Source organism: Castanea sativa, chromosome 9 (assembly GCF_040712315.1).
Source record: "Castanea sativa cultivar Marrone di Chiusa Pesio chromosome 9, ASM4071231v1".
Taxonomy (NCBI): Eukaryota; Viridiplantae; Streptophyta; class Magnoliopsida; order Fagales; family Fagaceae; genus Castanea; species Castanea sativa.
In genome coordinates, this window is record NC_134021.1 from 4,192,891 (window position 1) to 4,207,159 (window position 14,269).

Sequence of the window (14,269 nt, forward strand, 5' to 3'; positions counted from 1 at the left end):
GTAAGATATGTGGTTTTTTTTTATGGTTTATTATATGAGTTTTTTTTTTTTTATGAACGTTTAATTTTTCAAAAGCCACGTGCCTTACATCTCTAGATTAAAATTGGAATATAAAATTGAAGGGATTTTTTCTCCAAAAAAAATGGAGGGAATCATTTTTCCTTCATCCTTTATTTATTTTCTTTCTTTTTAAAAAATCATAATAAATTGCAATGGTGGGTTAAGGCTTAGGGGATAATCCTTCTCTCCCCAATTCTATCATTCTAAGGGTTCGTTTGGTTGAGAGGATTGAAAAGTAGAAAGATAGAAAATAGAGAAATAATGGAAAAGTGAGAAGATAGAAAAGATTTTAGTTTCTCGCGTTTGTGTTTGGTTGGGAGGGTAGAAAAGTGGAGAGATGGAAAACTTTTTTATTTGGTTGAAAATAAAATTTGTATAAATTTACTATTATGAGCCTATTATATAAAACAAAAGGTAACCTATTATACTTTTAAAAAAAATGTATAGCTAGACACTTCATTAAAGTATAAAAAATAGAAATTAACCCAAAACTGTTTTCTAAAAAGAACAAAACAAAAACCAACTAAAATTAATGAAAAATAAACATATGAACACCCAAAAAAAAACAGAAAGAAGAAGAAGAAGAAGAAAGATAACACGTCCAAAGAAAATCAAAGAAAAAAAAAGCCAACACATTAGTACAAAGAAAGAAAAAATCAAAGGAAAAAAGAAAAAGAAAAAAAGCCAACAAGTTAGAGTTGAAGTCCAACGTAAGGGGTTTTTGGAAGCTCATTTCATAAGCTTTTTCCTCCCATTTTTCTCCCCATTTTGGGGAGAAAACTTTTCGATGGGCCTGAGGAGAAAACAACATTTATTTTCCTTCATTTCCACCTAACCAAACATGCTCCAAAAAAGTTTCCCTTCTCATTTTCTCTCCAAAGTTTTTCATCTACCATATTTCACCTCTAAACAAACACACCCTAATAGTGTAGTGAACATGAAGCTTTTGCATAAAAAAAATTTTGTCAAAAAATATTTTCAACTGAAAATTTTATAGGAAAATTGCTTTTATATGTGTGTTTGGTTTTATACTTGAAAATGATATGGGAAAAAAATTCCATATGTTTGGCTCATATTAAAAGTCACAAATTTTCCTATATTTTTGTATATTTAGTAAATAACACTTTGATTTAGCACTTTAAAATACTAATCAAAACAATTAAAATCGTTATAAACAAAAAAAAACACAACCAAAAATAAAATTATTGAAAACTATACTAATAAACACAATAAAAATAAGAGTGCAACAAACAAAAAAATAATCACAAAAACTATCAACTAAACCTACATATGCACCAAGAACCTTGTTATTGGCTTCTTTTGGTAATTCTAATGAAAAGACCTAATGTTTAAATCCTGTCTCTCCCATTGTAACTTGTAACTATTGAATTAAATTTTATATTAAAAAAAAAAACTAAACTTACACATTCACATGCAAACATTTGAAGCCTCTAAATGACAATTGAAAGCTATTTTTGTGCTACTTATTAGGACATATGTGATTCAGGTTAGAAACATATGTCATCATGTATTAGCTAATCCTTTGATAAAACACACTTTACTTGTAATTGGGTAGATCTAGAATATGTTTAAAACTTCAAGGAACAAGGTTTAAAACTTCAAGGAACAAGGTTTCAAGTTCAAGTGTTAAAGCCATGCAAGTCTATCCAATAATAAAGTAATGAAGTGCTGGTTTTTAAAACTCGACAGCTAGTATCTATTGAGATTTAAAAAGCTGTCTAAGCCCGAAGCTCGACAACTGCTCGACAGATAAGGTATCTATCGAGAATTATGAAAATCAGATTTTTAGTTCTGATTTCATTCCAATCCATGAGTATGTGTTTGGGTTTTCTTTTTTCATAACCCTAAACATATATAAAGATTATTTTAAGAGTCGTCACAGATGACACAGTTGCACAAGTGTGAAGCAAAGAGTTGTTCATACAAATTGTGACCGGAAACCTAGTTTGCCTTAGTTCTTCATTCTCTTGACGAAGCTGCTATGTTTGATCTTTATCATGTGATGAATTGAAGAACTTTACAGTCAACATCTTTCTTAAGTTGGTGAGTGAGTCACGTACTAGGATTCGTGTAAAGGAGTTTGTCACGTATTGGGAGTCGTGCATCATTGATTAGTCACGTACGAGGATCTGTGCAAAAAGAGTGGCATTCATGTATTGAAGAGTTCAGAGGTTCTGAAGCGGTAGAAAGTTTCTGCTGTAAGTTCATTTACAGGGATTGTAGAGTCTAGGGACAAAGGTTTTGTAGTAGATCTGAAATTTCTCTTTACTATAGTGAATTGTTTTTCGGGAAGGTTTCCCCCTAGGTTTTTTACTGTGAAACTAGTTTGTTTCATTGATTTTCCTAGGTCATCATATCTTGTCTTATTTAATTTTCCGCTGTGCATGATATTGATGTTTGTTTGTTTTAACAAGTTTTATACATCATAAATCTAATTAACAACTTGGGTTTAAAATTTATTAATTCTATCAACCGGAGTCTAAATTTCCCAACACTACTTTTAAAAGATCGGGGCTATTTATAGAGTTTTGAGGTTATTGTGATCATTTTGGAGGTTTTGAGAGGTATCTTTATCATTTCAACAGTTTTTTGAGGTATTTTTGTTATTTTGATAGTTTTATGGAGTATCATAGTCATCTTGGCAGAATTAAAGGTATTTTGGTTATATTGTATTTTTGGAAGGCATTCCAATCATTTTGGAAGTTTTAAGCATACTTTAGTCACTTTAGAGATTTTAGGGATATTTCTACCATTTTAGAGGTTTATAGGGTACTTTTGACATTTTAGGGGCTTACAAGGTTTTTTTTTTTTCATTTTAATTGTTTCAAGGATATTTTGGTCAATTTGAAAATTTCAATAGTATTTTTGGAAGTTTTAATGGTATTTTGGCCATTTTAAGAATTTTGAGATATTCCTATCAATTTTGTGTTCTATATTCTCTTGAGAGTGTTCTTCTAGTTCATGGAACATGATTTTGATTTGATCAAGTTTTTTAATCATCCCAAACACTTGAAAATAAGAAATATATTTTCTAAAAAAATGTTTTATGCCGACACAGATGGGCATGAAAAACATATAACATGTGTCGCTTTATCTTTTTTTGCAACACAACACCTAAGTATATTAAGTGTCTGTTTGGATACCGCTTATTACTAAAAACTAAAACCATTGTAGCAAAATAATTTTTAAATGTGTGAATAGTGCCATGGGATCCAGTTTTAAAGGAAAAATTTGCTGAAAAAGTACGTGTGGGTCCCGTGAACAGTGCACGGGACCCACACAAAAAAACGTGCGAGCTGGGAAACGCGCAAAATGCGCTTCCCAAACTCACACTGTGTGTTTGAATATTAATGAAAAATTAAAATTATTTTACTATTCAGCTTATTTTTGCTACTATTCATGGGCCTACTTTTTGGTACTATTTATGTGTCTCACTATACTATTTTAACTAATTTTTACCTTTATCTACAGTACTTTCAGTAATAAATTTTCATTTTCAACAAAATAAACGCTAAACAAACCTAAGTGGTAAGAATAATAGTCTTTCTTATATGCCAAGACTTGCATTCTGAGCCAGAAGGTAAGGCCAGCCCAAGTGTTGCCCTCTTAACAAAATTATTTAGAGGAGCTAGCTTGGGCCTAAGCCCATTTGACCCAAACAAAACAAACAAATAAAAAAATCCGGAGACCATAATAATCCAGATCTTATGACGTGTCAGCTCTCTATTAAATTGAGTCTTGACACGTGGCCATCACACACTCGTCGACGCCACGAAGCAAATTCCACATGTACAACAACTATTGGTCACAACAACGTGGAAGAACATGTAAATCTTAACACGCTTCTGTCTCTCTCTCTCTCTCTGCGTTTCATCAATCTCCAATCCAAAATCAACAGTCATATAGTATTGAAATAGAAGTACAAAACATAAACATATAAAACAACAAAAAACACAAACACATTTTTTGTATTTATAAAAGTGAAAAACAGATTTTAATAAAACATAAAAAACATTGAAGAACTTTTTTGAGATGAATGTAGTTGTGAGATTTACGAGAGCCATGGAAGCTGTGGAGTGGCGAGGATTGGTGTACACAGCGTTCATACTCAATTTCGTTTTCGCTTGTCAGCTCCTTCTTCTTCAGCCGCTAGTTTCGGCGTTAGGTTTGTACTTCGATCTGTCTTTTGTTTTTTGGTACTATGTTGTTGAAGTTTCGATCTAGTTCCCTTTTTTATTTTACGATTTCTATTTGCTTCGTAATTTTCTCGTTGCTTAGGTTAAGGTTTTCGTTGAATCATAGGTTGGAGCTCTTGTTTGTTCGATTTGTTTTGTTGAAAAAAATAAAAATTTAATCGTATTTGAGAGTTCTTGTAAATACCGATTTAGTTAATTTTTAAGCTGTACAATGTTCATGTCTAAAATTGGGTCAACTTTTAAGGTTTGCATTGTAGATTTTAGGCTTTGTTTGGTAGATAGGAAAGTGAGAGATGAGAAGAAAGAAAATGTGATTAGGATGGGAAAAAGGAAAAATGAGACAGGCTAAAATGCACTTTTTACATATATCCTCTAAGTTTAGGGTTGCTTCTAAATTTGTTCCTTTGACTTTTAGAACTTGCAATTTACATCCTCAACTATTATAATGACGTCAATGTGCGCCTTCCATAATAGTACATTTTTGCAGCTAGTTTGCCTAAAAAAGACATTGTTTTTAGGTGGGCTAATGGATTCTAACGGGTGTTGACAAATGGGGCACATTGATGTTATTGTAATAATAATGGTGTAAATTGGAGGTTTTCATAGTTGAAGACCAATTTAGAAGCGATCCGAAACTTAGAGAGTGTAAATGGTAGCAGAAAGAATTAATATATACTTTTCTTGTTTTTTGAAACGACACAACTCAAACTGCTTAACTCCTACTAAACATCATACGAAGCAATAAGAATTAATATATACTTATCTTATTTTTTGACCTCCCACTCTCGTATAGGTGAATGCCTAACTGTGTTTTTTTTTTTTTGGCTGAGTAACCTTATTGAATTTGAAGACAGTGAATTAAGGTAATGAAACTAATAAAAACAACCATTTAGCAGAGATTCTAAGAGTTGTATGTTTATATTGACACTTGAAATTAAATCTTCCTATTCGTACTTGGAAGTTTTGTCTATAGTTTAACTATCTTGAGTGAATGATATCTTATGCGTGTAATCTGGTTGTGCAGGTAGTGAAGCTGGTAATGCTGCTGAGTTGCTTGAGAGGGTTTCACAAAGCGTAAAGGTGAAACGTTATAGTGATGCACTTGATGATCTTAATACTGCTATAGAGGCAGATCCAATGTTTTCAGAAGCATATTTTCGTCGTGCATCTATTCTTCGTCAGCTATGCAGGTTCTTTCAATGTTAAAGCTTTTGTTACCTTTTCTATTTGAAAGTGTTTTCTTTCTAGCTCTACTCATTTCTTTTGCATTTCTCTTACGAACATTAGGGTGTGGTCGCTGTGAGAATGAATGTACTAGGTTGATTGTAACATAAATCTAAGTCAACAGTACCATAATAAGTCTAGATTGATATTTGTCCAAAAGAAAGAAAAACAAACATTTGTAAGACATCTCTTAATATAAGAATGTCATAAAGGATTTCAGGATCTCCGCTCGTAGTCTCTCTCCCCCCCCCCCCTTCCAATTTCTGATTGGAATATTATATGATTCAGGCCCTTTTTGGCTGATGTAGATATGAGGAGTCTGAGAAGAGCTACAACAAGTTCCTGGAGTTAAAACCTGGAAATTCAGCAGCAGAAAAGGAGCTATCTCAATTGTTTCAGGCTCAGAGTGCCCTGGATACTGCTTTGACTCTCTTTGATTCGGCAGATTTTACAAAATCTTTGGAATATGTTGATAAAGTTGTCCTTGTTTTTTCTCCAGCATGCTCAAAGGTATGACATCTCCTAAATTTTATGTATTCTAATGATTGCCGTTCATAACATTTCCTTTTATTTTATGATTACAGTCGAGCAGCCTGTAAGCTGACCCCATGGAGATGGGATTAAGTCTTTTATGAATTAAGTTTTGCCCATTAACCCATATGTATTGAATGTTGCAGGCCAAACTCCTCAGAGTGAAGTTGTTATTAGCAGAGAAAGACTATTCCACTGCCATATCGGAGACTGGTCTTATTCTCAAGGAGGATGAGAACAATTTAAATGCTTTATTGTTACGTGGCCGTGCCTACTATTATCTAGCAGATCATGATGTTGCCTTAAGGTTTGTATGACAGAATTGTAATGTCATTATGATTTAGCTCAATCAAGTATTTATATACATGTACATGTATATTTTCAGGCATTATCAGAAAGGTCTCCGCCTAGATCCAGAGCACAGTGAACTTAAAAAGGCATATTTTGGATTGAAAAATCTACTTAAAAAGAGCAAAAGTGTAAGCCCAATAAATTTTTTGGACTTTTTTTTTTCCCTTTCATCCATTTCTCTCTTGGGGTGGGGGCTTATTGTTGAGGAAATTGGCATGGACTGTTATTCATTTGTCAACCTTCTTGAAGGTCATTACCATGTTGACTATCTGTGGTGGTAATTTTATTCTTTTACTTGTGTCTTACAGGCAGAAGATAATGTAAACAAGGGTAAGCTTAGGGTTGCAGTTGAGGATTTCAAAGGAGCCCTTGCGTTGGATCCTAATCACCTTGCACATAATGTACATCTTCATCTTGGCTTGTGTAAGGTCTTGGTCAAGCTTGGTAGGGGAAAGGATGCTATAACCAGTTGCAATGAAGCACTCAACATTGATGAGGAGCTTCTGGACGCTTTAGTTCAGGTTTTCTGGCATTTTTATGCTGCTATTCACGGAATTGTTTGTGCATTAATGAATAATTTTAGCTTTATTGTGAGGCAGGATGAGACCAATATGTTCTCCCTTATATCCTGTATTGTTGACTCAAGTGTGTTAAATGGATGTTCTGTTTTCCAGAGGGGGGAAGCTAAACTTTTAACTGAGGATTGGGAGGGAGCTGTGGCAGATTTGAAAGCAGCAGCTCAACAGTCACCTCAGGTTAGTCATAATATTGAATTCCTTTGAGATGTGTTCTAATTGTACAATCTACTCCTGCAACTTTGTTGTAGCTGCTAATATATTGCTATAATCGGTAATTTTTGCAAAAAAAACACCATTTATGAATTTAAATTTTAAGTGATCTTTCCCTTAGTGAAGATCATAAATTACTATAGATTTCAGACCAATTCTCTGGTCCTGGATATCAATTATAATACTAGTTGAAGGCAAATTAATCTTCAGTGTACCATAGGTGGTATATGGATTGTGTGTCTGTGTTCTTTGCTTGTTATGCTGGATCTGTTCACCAAATATAGAATACTAGGATGAAATCGTTTTCACTTATGTCTAGCTGGTAAATTCTTCCTCAGGTTAAATTTTTTTAGTTTAAGTCAAGACCTGTCTGTTGAGTTGAAGCCTGTGAATTTTGCTTCAGTGACCTAGTTAAATACTTCAGAGCTTTGTAGGGTTTTATGAGATTGTAGGAAAACATTAAGATTAAATCCAAAAGTTACAATTGTAACATTTAGACGAACGGCTAATGACTCCCCCTGCTTCCTATTCTTTTCTGGTCACTCTACTTGCATGTTAAAATCTAAGAGGGGACATATGCTGGAAACTTGGTGGGGAATCAAATATGCTTCAGTTGCTCTTTGCAACTCAGGCTTCATGTGGAGTACACATTGTCATGTCCACTTTTCTTATTTTTCTCTTTAAATCCTTTTTTACATTGATTTATTGTGGTTTTTATATTGAAATATTTCAATCTTACATTTGTAGTTGATTAGTCAAATCAATTAATAATCATCCAAAAAAAAAAGAGTCAAATCAGTTAATAATAATTTAGTATTCCTAGTCTTTTGGTGCAATTGTTAGCTTTTTAAGTTATCTGGTTTTTCTAGTTTTATAGCCTTGATAATTTCCCTATACTCTAGATATGTGAATTTGTAGGAGTAATAATTTGCCAATTATGCAGGATATGGAAATTCGGGAATCACTCATGAGGGCTGAGAAAGCTCTAAAGATGAGCAAACGCAAGGACTGGTATAAGATTTTAGAAGTTTCAAAGACTGCATCTGTATCTGAGATTAAGCGTGCCTACAAAAAACTTGCTCTACAGTGGCACCCTGATAAGAATGTTGAAAATAGAGAAGAAGCAGAAGCCAAGTTTCGAGAAATTGCTGCCGCATATGAGGTCTGACTCAGTAATTTTATAGTTTAATTTTCCTTGCTTCTGAATCTGGTTTTATATTTTATTTATTTTGTGAACTGTTGAGATTCTTGTCAGAATATAGTGACACGTGAAATTTTGATAGAAAGGAATTCAAGATTTGGATGAAATGTTGCTAGTTCTGACTTTTGTGGTTGATTTTTTTATAGGTTCTCAGCAATGAAGAAAAACGAACAAGATATGATAGAGGGGAAGACGTTGAAGACACGGGGGGACAGGGTGGGGGTGGTTTCAACTTTGGTGGGGGACAGCCGTTTACATTTACTTTTGAGGGAGGCTTCCCTGGTGGTGGTGGATTTGGTGGAGGATTTCCAGGTGGGTATGAATTCCACTTTTGATTTCAGTGAAGAATGGACTCCTCTACCCCTCAGGTTTACAAAGAAAGAAAAAGTGTAGTTGTTTTATTGAGGAGCCCAAAACACCAATGTGACTAATTACTGACTGGTACATGGCGGTAAATATTTAGGCAACCCGGAGAGGCTTGTTACTTGAAAAGTGTATCCCTTGAGAAAGTTTTGCAGTTTTGCTTTGAGGAATATTTTAGTCAGAAATTTGTATTAGTTAATTCAAGAAAATTGGTGAGCCCCTGATTCAGTGTATAGGTTGCATGTGTCTTTCTATAATGATTCTTTTGGAATCAAACCCGCCATGGATTCTGGTTGACACAGTTGAATTTATTTTACTGTTTAGTTTACAAAGCAAACAATTATTTGCTTAAAAGCTGAAGTTCATGTAATTGTCATTAGACTCTCAGTTGATTAATTTCTCTTACAATAATATACAAAAATTTATTATTATCCACATAGTGGCCCTGCCATTAAGGACTAAGTAAAATAAGAGTGAAGGAGGCTTTACTCTTTCACTCACTATATCGTAAAATGGCAAATAATATTTCTTTGGGAGAGATTATTTTCAGAAGAAAATTGATTTATTTTAAAAAAAAATTACAACAGTGGTAGCACACACGATCTCATCAACATTAACCAACACAAAATATCATAGCCACAAAGAAAAAATGGCACCAAATGCAACTCCAAAGGCAATTGGTAACACAAAGTATCATAGCCACAAGGAAAAAATGGCACCAAATCCAACTCCAAACACAATTGGTGCCACTGCTTGGCGGGTTGGACTTGTTGCACCAGAAGTTTCTGCAGTAGGAGCAGGAGTATCAGTATCGCTTTTCTCAGGCTTAGGTGGTGTCAATACTGAAGCTGACCCAAAAAGATCCATTGGAAGAAGCACATGGTCCACTTGATAAACAACAAGATGGCCATCAGAAGTATATAGTGTATTCTCCACTGTTGCACTGTCAACCCCAGTTGTTATGTTCACTTGGCTTTCAGAGGAGGTTACATTTAGTGGGAACTTTCCTCTGTTGCTATCACCAGCCAGTGTATGCACAGGGTTTGTAGCAGTTTGGAACTGCAATGTAGAATAGAAAGCAGGGAGGATATGGAATTGCACCAGCTGGAGTTGTTGCTTATCAGTGAGCGTGTTTAGTGTGCCTAATTTGAGGTCAGAGAAGGCATTGTCTGTTGGTGCAAAGAGAGTGAGGCCAGGGCTCGATTTTTTAACCTGTGCATTGATTTGTTCTGCCAGCTCAGTGTTTTTTAGTAGCCGAACGAGAGTGGTGAAATGGCCGGCCTTCTTGAGGATTGCGATGATGTCAGTGGGGCCTGAGGATGGTGGTGGTGGTGTTGCTGCCGGTGCCGCTGCTGCTGGAGACACTGCTGGAGCTGCTGCTGGGGGCACTGCTGGGGGCGCTGCTGGAGCTGCTGCTGGAGACGCTGCTGTGGTGCAATGGAACAAGAAGATCAAGAAAAGAAGAGAAGGAAAGAGAACCTGCTTCATCATGAATTTTGGTATTAGTTGTAGTGTGTGTGTGTGTGCGGCCTAACTTGTTACAAGGTGAAGTGAGAAAAGGAGTTATATTACAAGGTGGTGATTTGGGACTCGGGAGTGTATCCCATATATATACTGTAAAGGGTGAGATGGGGAAGCTTAGTTAGTTAGGTGGAAGGATGCAATTTAAGGTGGTAATGGGTGAGATGTTTTTGTGCTGATTAAGATGATGTTATTGTGGAACCAATGGATCAATGATTGCCTCAATTAGTGTCCAAAGTGATACGAAGTAAGCCGTATTTGAACTGTTGAAAGAATGGTTACAAACTTGCAATAATAAAAGTGAATGGTATACTTGTTTGCGAAAGTATCTAATAGCTCGTACATTTATTTCAATTCTATCACTCCCTCTTGTATTTGTATTCAATGCACTCAAAGTGAAAGTGCTACTCGGATTGAGATGTAGAAACTAGAAATGTACTTTGTTTCAACATGCACATCATAGCCACTGTTACTTATGCTCAATACATTTATCAAGCAAACAGCTCTCTCCATTCAGTGGCCCTTTTCAGCCCATTGGATCGTTATCAGCAGTAACTTGTGAATATGCCACAAATGATGTCCTAAACTTTGTTTAAGGCCTAACCCAACAAAACCAACCACGCTTTGTAAGCACCAACAAGGCCTAGTAAGGCCGGTACAAAAGTTTTTATCAAGTTTCCTAGCAATTTGGGCTCCAGCCTTTTCAGCAAATTAAGTGGGTTCACCTCCATGCGCAAGACAATTTGCTCCATTTGATTTGAAAGTTTGTTCATACAAGGTCCGTAACGTGATGGATAAACGGATCAAGTAGCTCAAAGTTTAATAATCCCAAAGTTGACGACGTGAATTGTGAAACTTTTGATGAGTTGAAAAAAAAAATTGTCAAAGTTAGGATAAGACGCTTGTAATTCAACTGATTAACATCTCTGGTATTTTTGAATTCGAAAAGTATCTTATACATAAAGGGTATAAGATCTATGAGACTTAATATTTCAGTCTCACACATGTCTTATATGCATAACTCATACAAAATTTCTCTTCTAAATGAAATATTTAAAGTTCAAATGTCAATCTATAAAAATAAATAAATAAATTGTCAAGTAAGAACTTTCTAATTTTTAAAAAAATTATTATTATTATTATTATTACACCCCATTTGCATTCTCTCATTTATAACACTAAGCAAGTCATTGAAACTTTGCCTCATCCTCGTAACTATATAATAGATCAATCAATTTGGTTTTGATCCAAAAAATTAAAAACTGGGATATTGAATTATTTTTATTTTTGATACATTAGGAGCGGTGGATTTAAATCTTTGTTATCTTCGTTAAAACACCAGAAGATACTAGTGAGTTACAAAACTCTTGGATGCATTATTCAATCTTTCGGGTGTCAAAACTCAAATCAATTGATAAAATTTCGTCCCTCTATAAAATTCAGTTTACATTAAGAGGGGATTTTAAACAAAGCAAAAATGTTACATTTCGCGGTAAAAACTGGTATAGTTTATACTTTATAGACTCACTGGGCCGATAATGAACAAAAGAAATTTTCATCTTGAAAGGCCAGACAAACTACTATGAGCCCATAAGGGACACCACACATTATTACCAGGCCTAAGGGCTTCTACATCTATTTAAACTTGATAAAGGCCCGTTACAGTTACAAGAACAAGTGCCGGTGATAAAAAAGAACCACCCTTTGGGTCTCTTTCACTATTCTCATTGCAAAATTATCACTAGTAAGCTCTTTGTTAGTACCAAAATTATAGTAATATGAGAAAATCTGTAGTACCACAATTTATTTTATAGTTTTTTTGCTACAACTGTGATGTGAAAGAGTATAAGTGGTGGAGGAAAAATGGTAAATCTATGTGTAAGTGATAGATAACCACTCATAGTCTGCCACATCGAAATTGTAATAACAAATTGTGAAATAGTGTGTAGTCCTAAAACTACTCTAGTTTTATAATCCTACATTAAAGCTTGAATTGGTATAAGTTTTGGGTTATTTAGTCACTAGTTCAACCGATAGGCTATTGATCGAAGATCAAACAACAAAAATAAACAAAAGCTTAGGCAATTTTAAAGATTCTGTTTGAAAAGATTACAAATAATTTGCAATGTTTAACTGGATTTGACTTGATCATGTGTTTAAATGATCTAATCAAAGACTCAAATGCATCAAAGAATCATGTCACCGATTCATGGGTCCAACTAACCAGTGTGGTTAAATAACTATGGCAAATTAAAATAGATAGTAGAAAATGTCAGGAAATGATGCGGATCACACTTACTTATAGCATGGTGCAAGTGCAGAGCATTTGTAATCTGATATACGCAATCCATACAATTTTTACATTTTTTTCATTTGCTCTCTGATCTTAACACACCTACTTTATTCGTACCCTCAAAAAGATGATTGTTTCACAATTGCATTGTTTGGTTCAGGGTTGTAGGACTTGTAGCCCTTAAGAGAGACAAAACTATTCCTAAGGTTATGAGTATTCATGAAATGATGCAAACATCTATCAATGGAAGACATCTCAAACATTTAGATCATTGTAATTGCCTCAAAATTTCCTCCTATGTGATCACCACCTCAGGGGACCTTCATCTTACATTGAATCAACAAAAATAGGTAATGGTGACATAGAGATTATTCAAAAAAAAAGTGACTTAGTTTAGTAAAACTGATAACAGCTCGAACAAGATCTCATCATGATAAACAAACACAAAAAAAAAAAATTTATAACAACGAAGAATAAAATGCGGCACTAACTGCAACTCCAAAGGATATCACTGTGATTGCTGGGTAATATGAACGCATTGCATCAGAACTATCAACAGAGGCATCACCAGTAGACTTTGTAGGAGCATCTGAACCCGAAACTCTCTTCTTAGGCTTCTCAGCTGGCGCTGGAGCTGGTGATACAGCTTTTTTAAAAAGCTGCAATGGAAGGAGCACTTTGTCCACCTGATAAACAGCAAGCTGGCTATCTGAATATACAGTATTAGCCACTGTTGCATCGACAACCCCAGTTGTTACGTTCACTTGGTTTCCTGATGTGGTTACATTTAGTGGGAACTGGCCATTGGAACTATCACCAGCTTGTGTACGCAAAGGGTTGCTCACAGTTTGGAACTGTGATATAGAATAGAGAGAAGGGAGGATATGGAATTGCACTAGCTGGACTTTTTGCTGATCAGAGAGAGAGTTTAGTGTGCCTGATTTGAGGCTTGAGAAAGCACTGTCTGTTGGTGCAAAGATGGTAAGGCCTTGGTTGGAGTTGTTAGCTTGCGAGTTGATTTGGTCAGCCTCTTGTGTGCTTTTTAGTAGCTTAATGAAAGTGGTGTACTGGCCAGCTTTCTCAAGGATTCCTGTGATGTTTGTAGGGCCTGATGGTGGTGGAGACTGAGCAGAAGTTTTGGTGCAATGGAGGAAGAAGATCAGGAAAAGAAGAAATGAGAATTGAACTTGCTTCATTATTAACCAAGTAGGCCTGAAATGTAGTAACTCAAAAGGAAAAATAAGAATGAATTCTGTTAGTGCTGGTGAGATGAGAAAAAAGGAGCTCTATATATATACATTGAAGAGGTGGAACTGTAGAATATGGGAACGAGTCCAAAGAGTTAGGTGAAATGTGCAATTTAAGGTGGTACGAGAACCTCAATCTTCATCTTTATTGTTAAGTAAAATGGAGAGAGAGAGAGAGAGATCAGAGTTTTGCTTGGCGACCCGGGAAAAGATGTGCAGGATAGACATTGAAAGTACAAGTGGGGATACAGAGGGACTAATAAATTTGGTTTTGCTTGTTGATATGGGAAGCTTTAAAAAGAAAACTTGTAATCCAAGACTTGAAGTTCAATACTGGCAGTAGTTAAAGTGGATGATAATGATGGTTATGGTACAACCGATGGACCAACGCTTACCTACTTTTTTGACCAATTAATTAATGTGTTAAGACAGACTTAAGAGATATCTCTATGCATAATTATTAATCAAAAGTT

The 14,269-nt window shown here is 35.0% G+C and overlaps 3 protein-coding genes across 3 annotated transcripts; 1 reads left to right on the top strand and 2 right to left on the bottom strand.

Annotated features, from left to right (window-relative positions):
• Positions 1-3,946: 3,946 nt before the first annotated feature.
• Positions 3,947-9,166, top strand: LOC142611002 (dnaJ protein P58IPK homolog). Its single transcript, XM_075782992.1, has 9 exons — positions 3,947-4,246; positions 5,302-5,467; positions 5,810-6,011; positions 6,179-6,339; positions 6,418-6,511; positions 6,692-6,904; positions 7,058-7,138; positions 8,115-8,333; positions 8,519-9,166. Exons 1-9 carry the CDS (start codon positions 4,114-4,116, stop codon positions 8,705-8,707), a joined length of 1,458 nt encoding a protein of 485 aa, XP_075639107.1. The 5' UTR covers positions 3,947-4,113; the 3' UTR covers positions 8,708-9,166.
• A 112-nt stretch (positions 9,167-9,278) lies between these two features.
• On the bottom strand, positions 9,279-10,365 carry LOC142611003 (fasciclin-like arabinogalactan protein 11). The gene has a single exon (XM_075782993.1). The coding sequence runs from the start codon at positions 10,224-10,226 to the stop codon at positions 9,429-9,431; it is 798 nt and encodes a 265-aa protein (XP_075639108.1). The 5' UTR covers positions 10,227-10,365; the 3' UTR covers positions 9,279-9,428.
• Positions 10,366-12,793: 2,428 nt separating this feature from the next.
• Positions 12,794-13,887, bottom strand: LOC142609736 (fasciclin-like arabinogalactan protein 11). Its single transcript, XM_075781438.1, has one exon. It carries the CDS (start codon positions 13,743-13,745, stop codon positions 13,008-13,010), a length of 738 nt encoding a protein of 245 aa, XP_075637553.1. The 5' UTR covers positions 13,746-13,887; the 3' UTR covers positions 12,794-13,007.
• Between the last annotated feature and the right edge of the window lie 382 nt (positions 13,888-14,269).

Excerpts from the sequence above, each read along its gene's own strand:
- LOC142609736 (XM_075781438.1), bottom strand. The coding sequence starts at position 13,745 with ATGAAGCAAGTTCAATTCTCATTTCTTCTTTTCCTGATCTTCTTCCTC.
- LOC142611003 (XM_075782993.1), bottom strand. The coding sequence starts at position 10,226 with ATGATGAAGCAGGTTCTCTTTCCTTCTCTTCTTTTCTTGATCTTCTTG.
- LOC142611002 (XM_075782992.1), top strand. The coding sequence starts at position 4,114 with ATGAATGTAGTTGTGAGATTTACGAGAGCCATGGAAGCTGTGGAGTGG. Across the intron at positions 6,340-6,417 it reads GATCATGATGTTGCCTTAAG|GCATTATCAGAAAGGTCTCC; the intron begins GTTTGTATGACA and ends GTATATTTTCAG. Across the intron at positions 7,139-8,114 it reads CAGCTCAACAGTCACCTCAG|GATATGGAAATTCGGGAATC; the intron begins GTTAGTCATAAT and ends CCAATTATGCAG.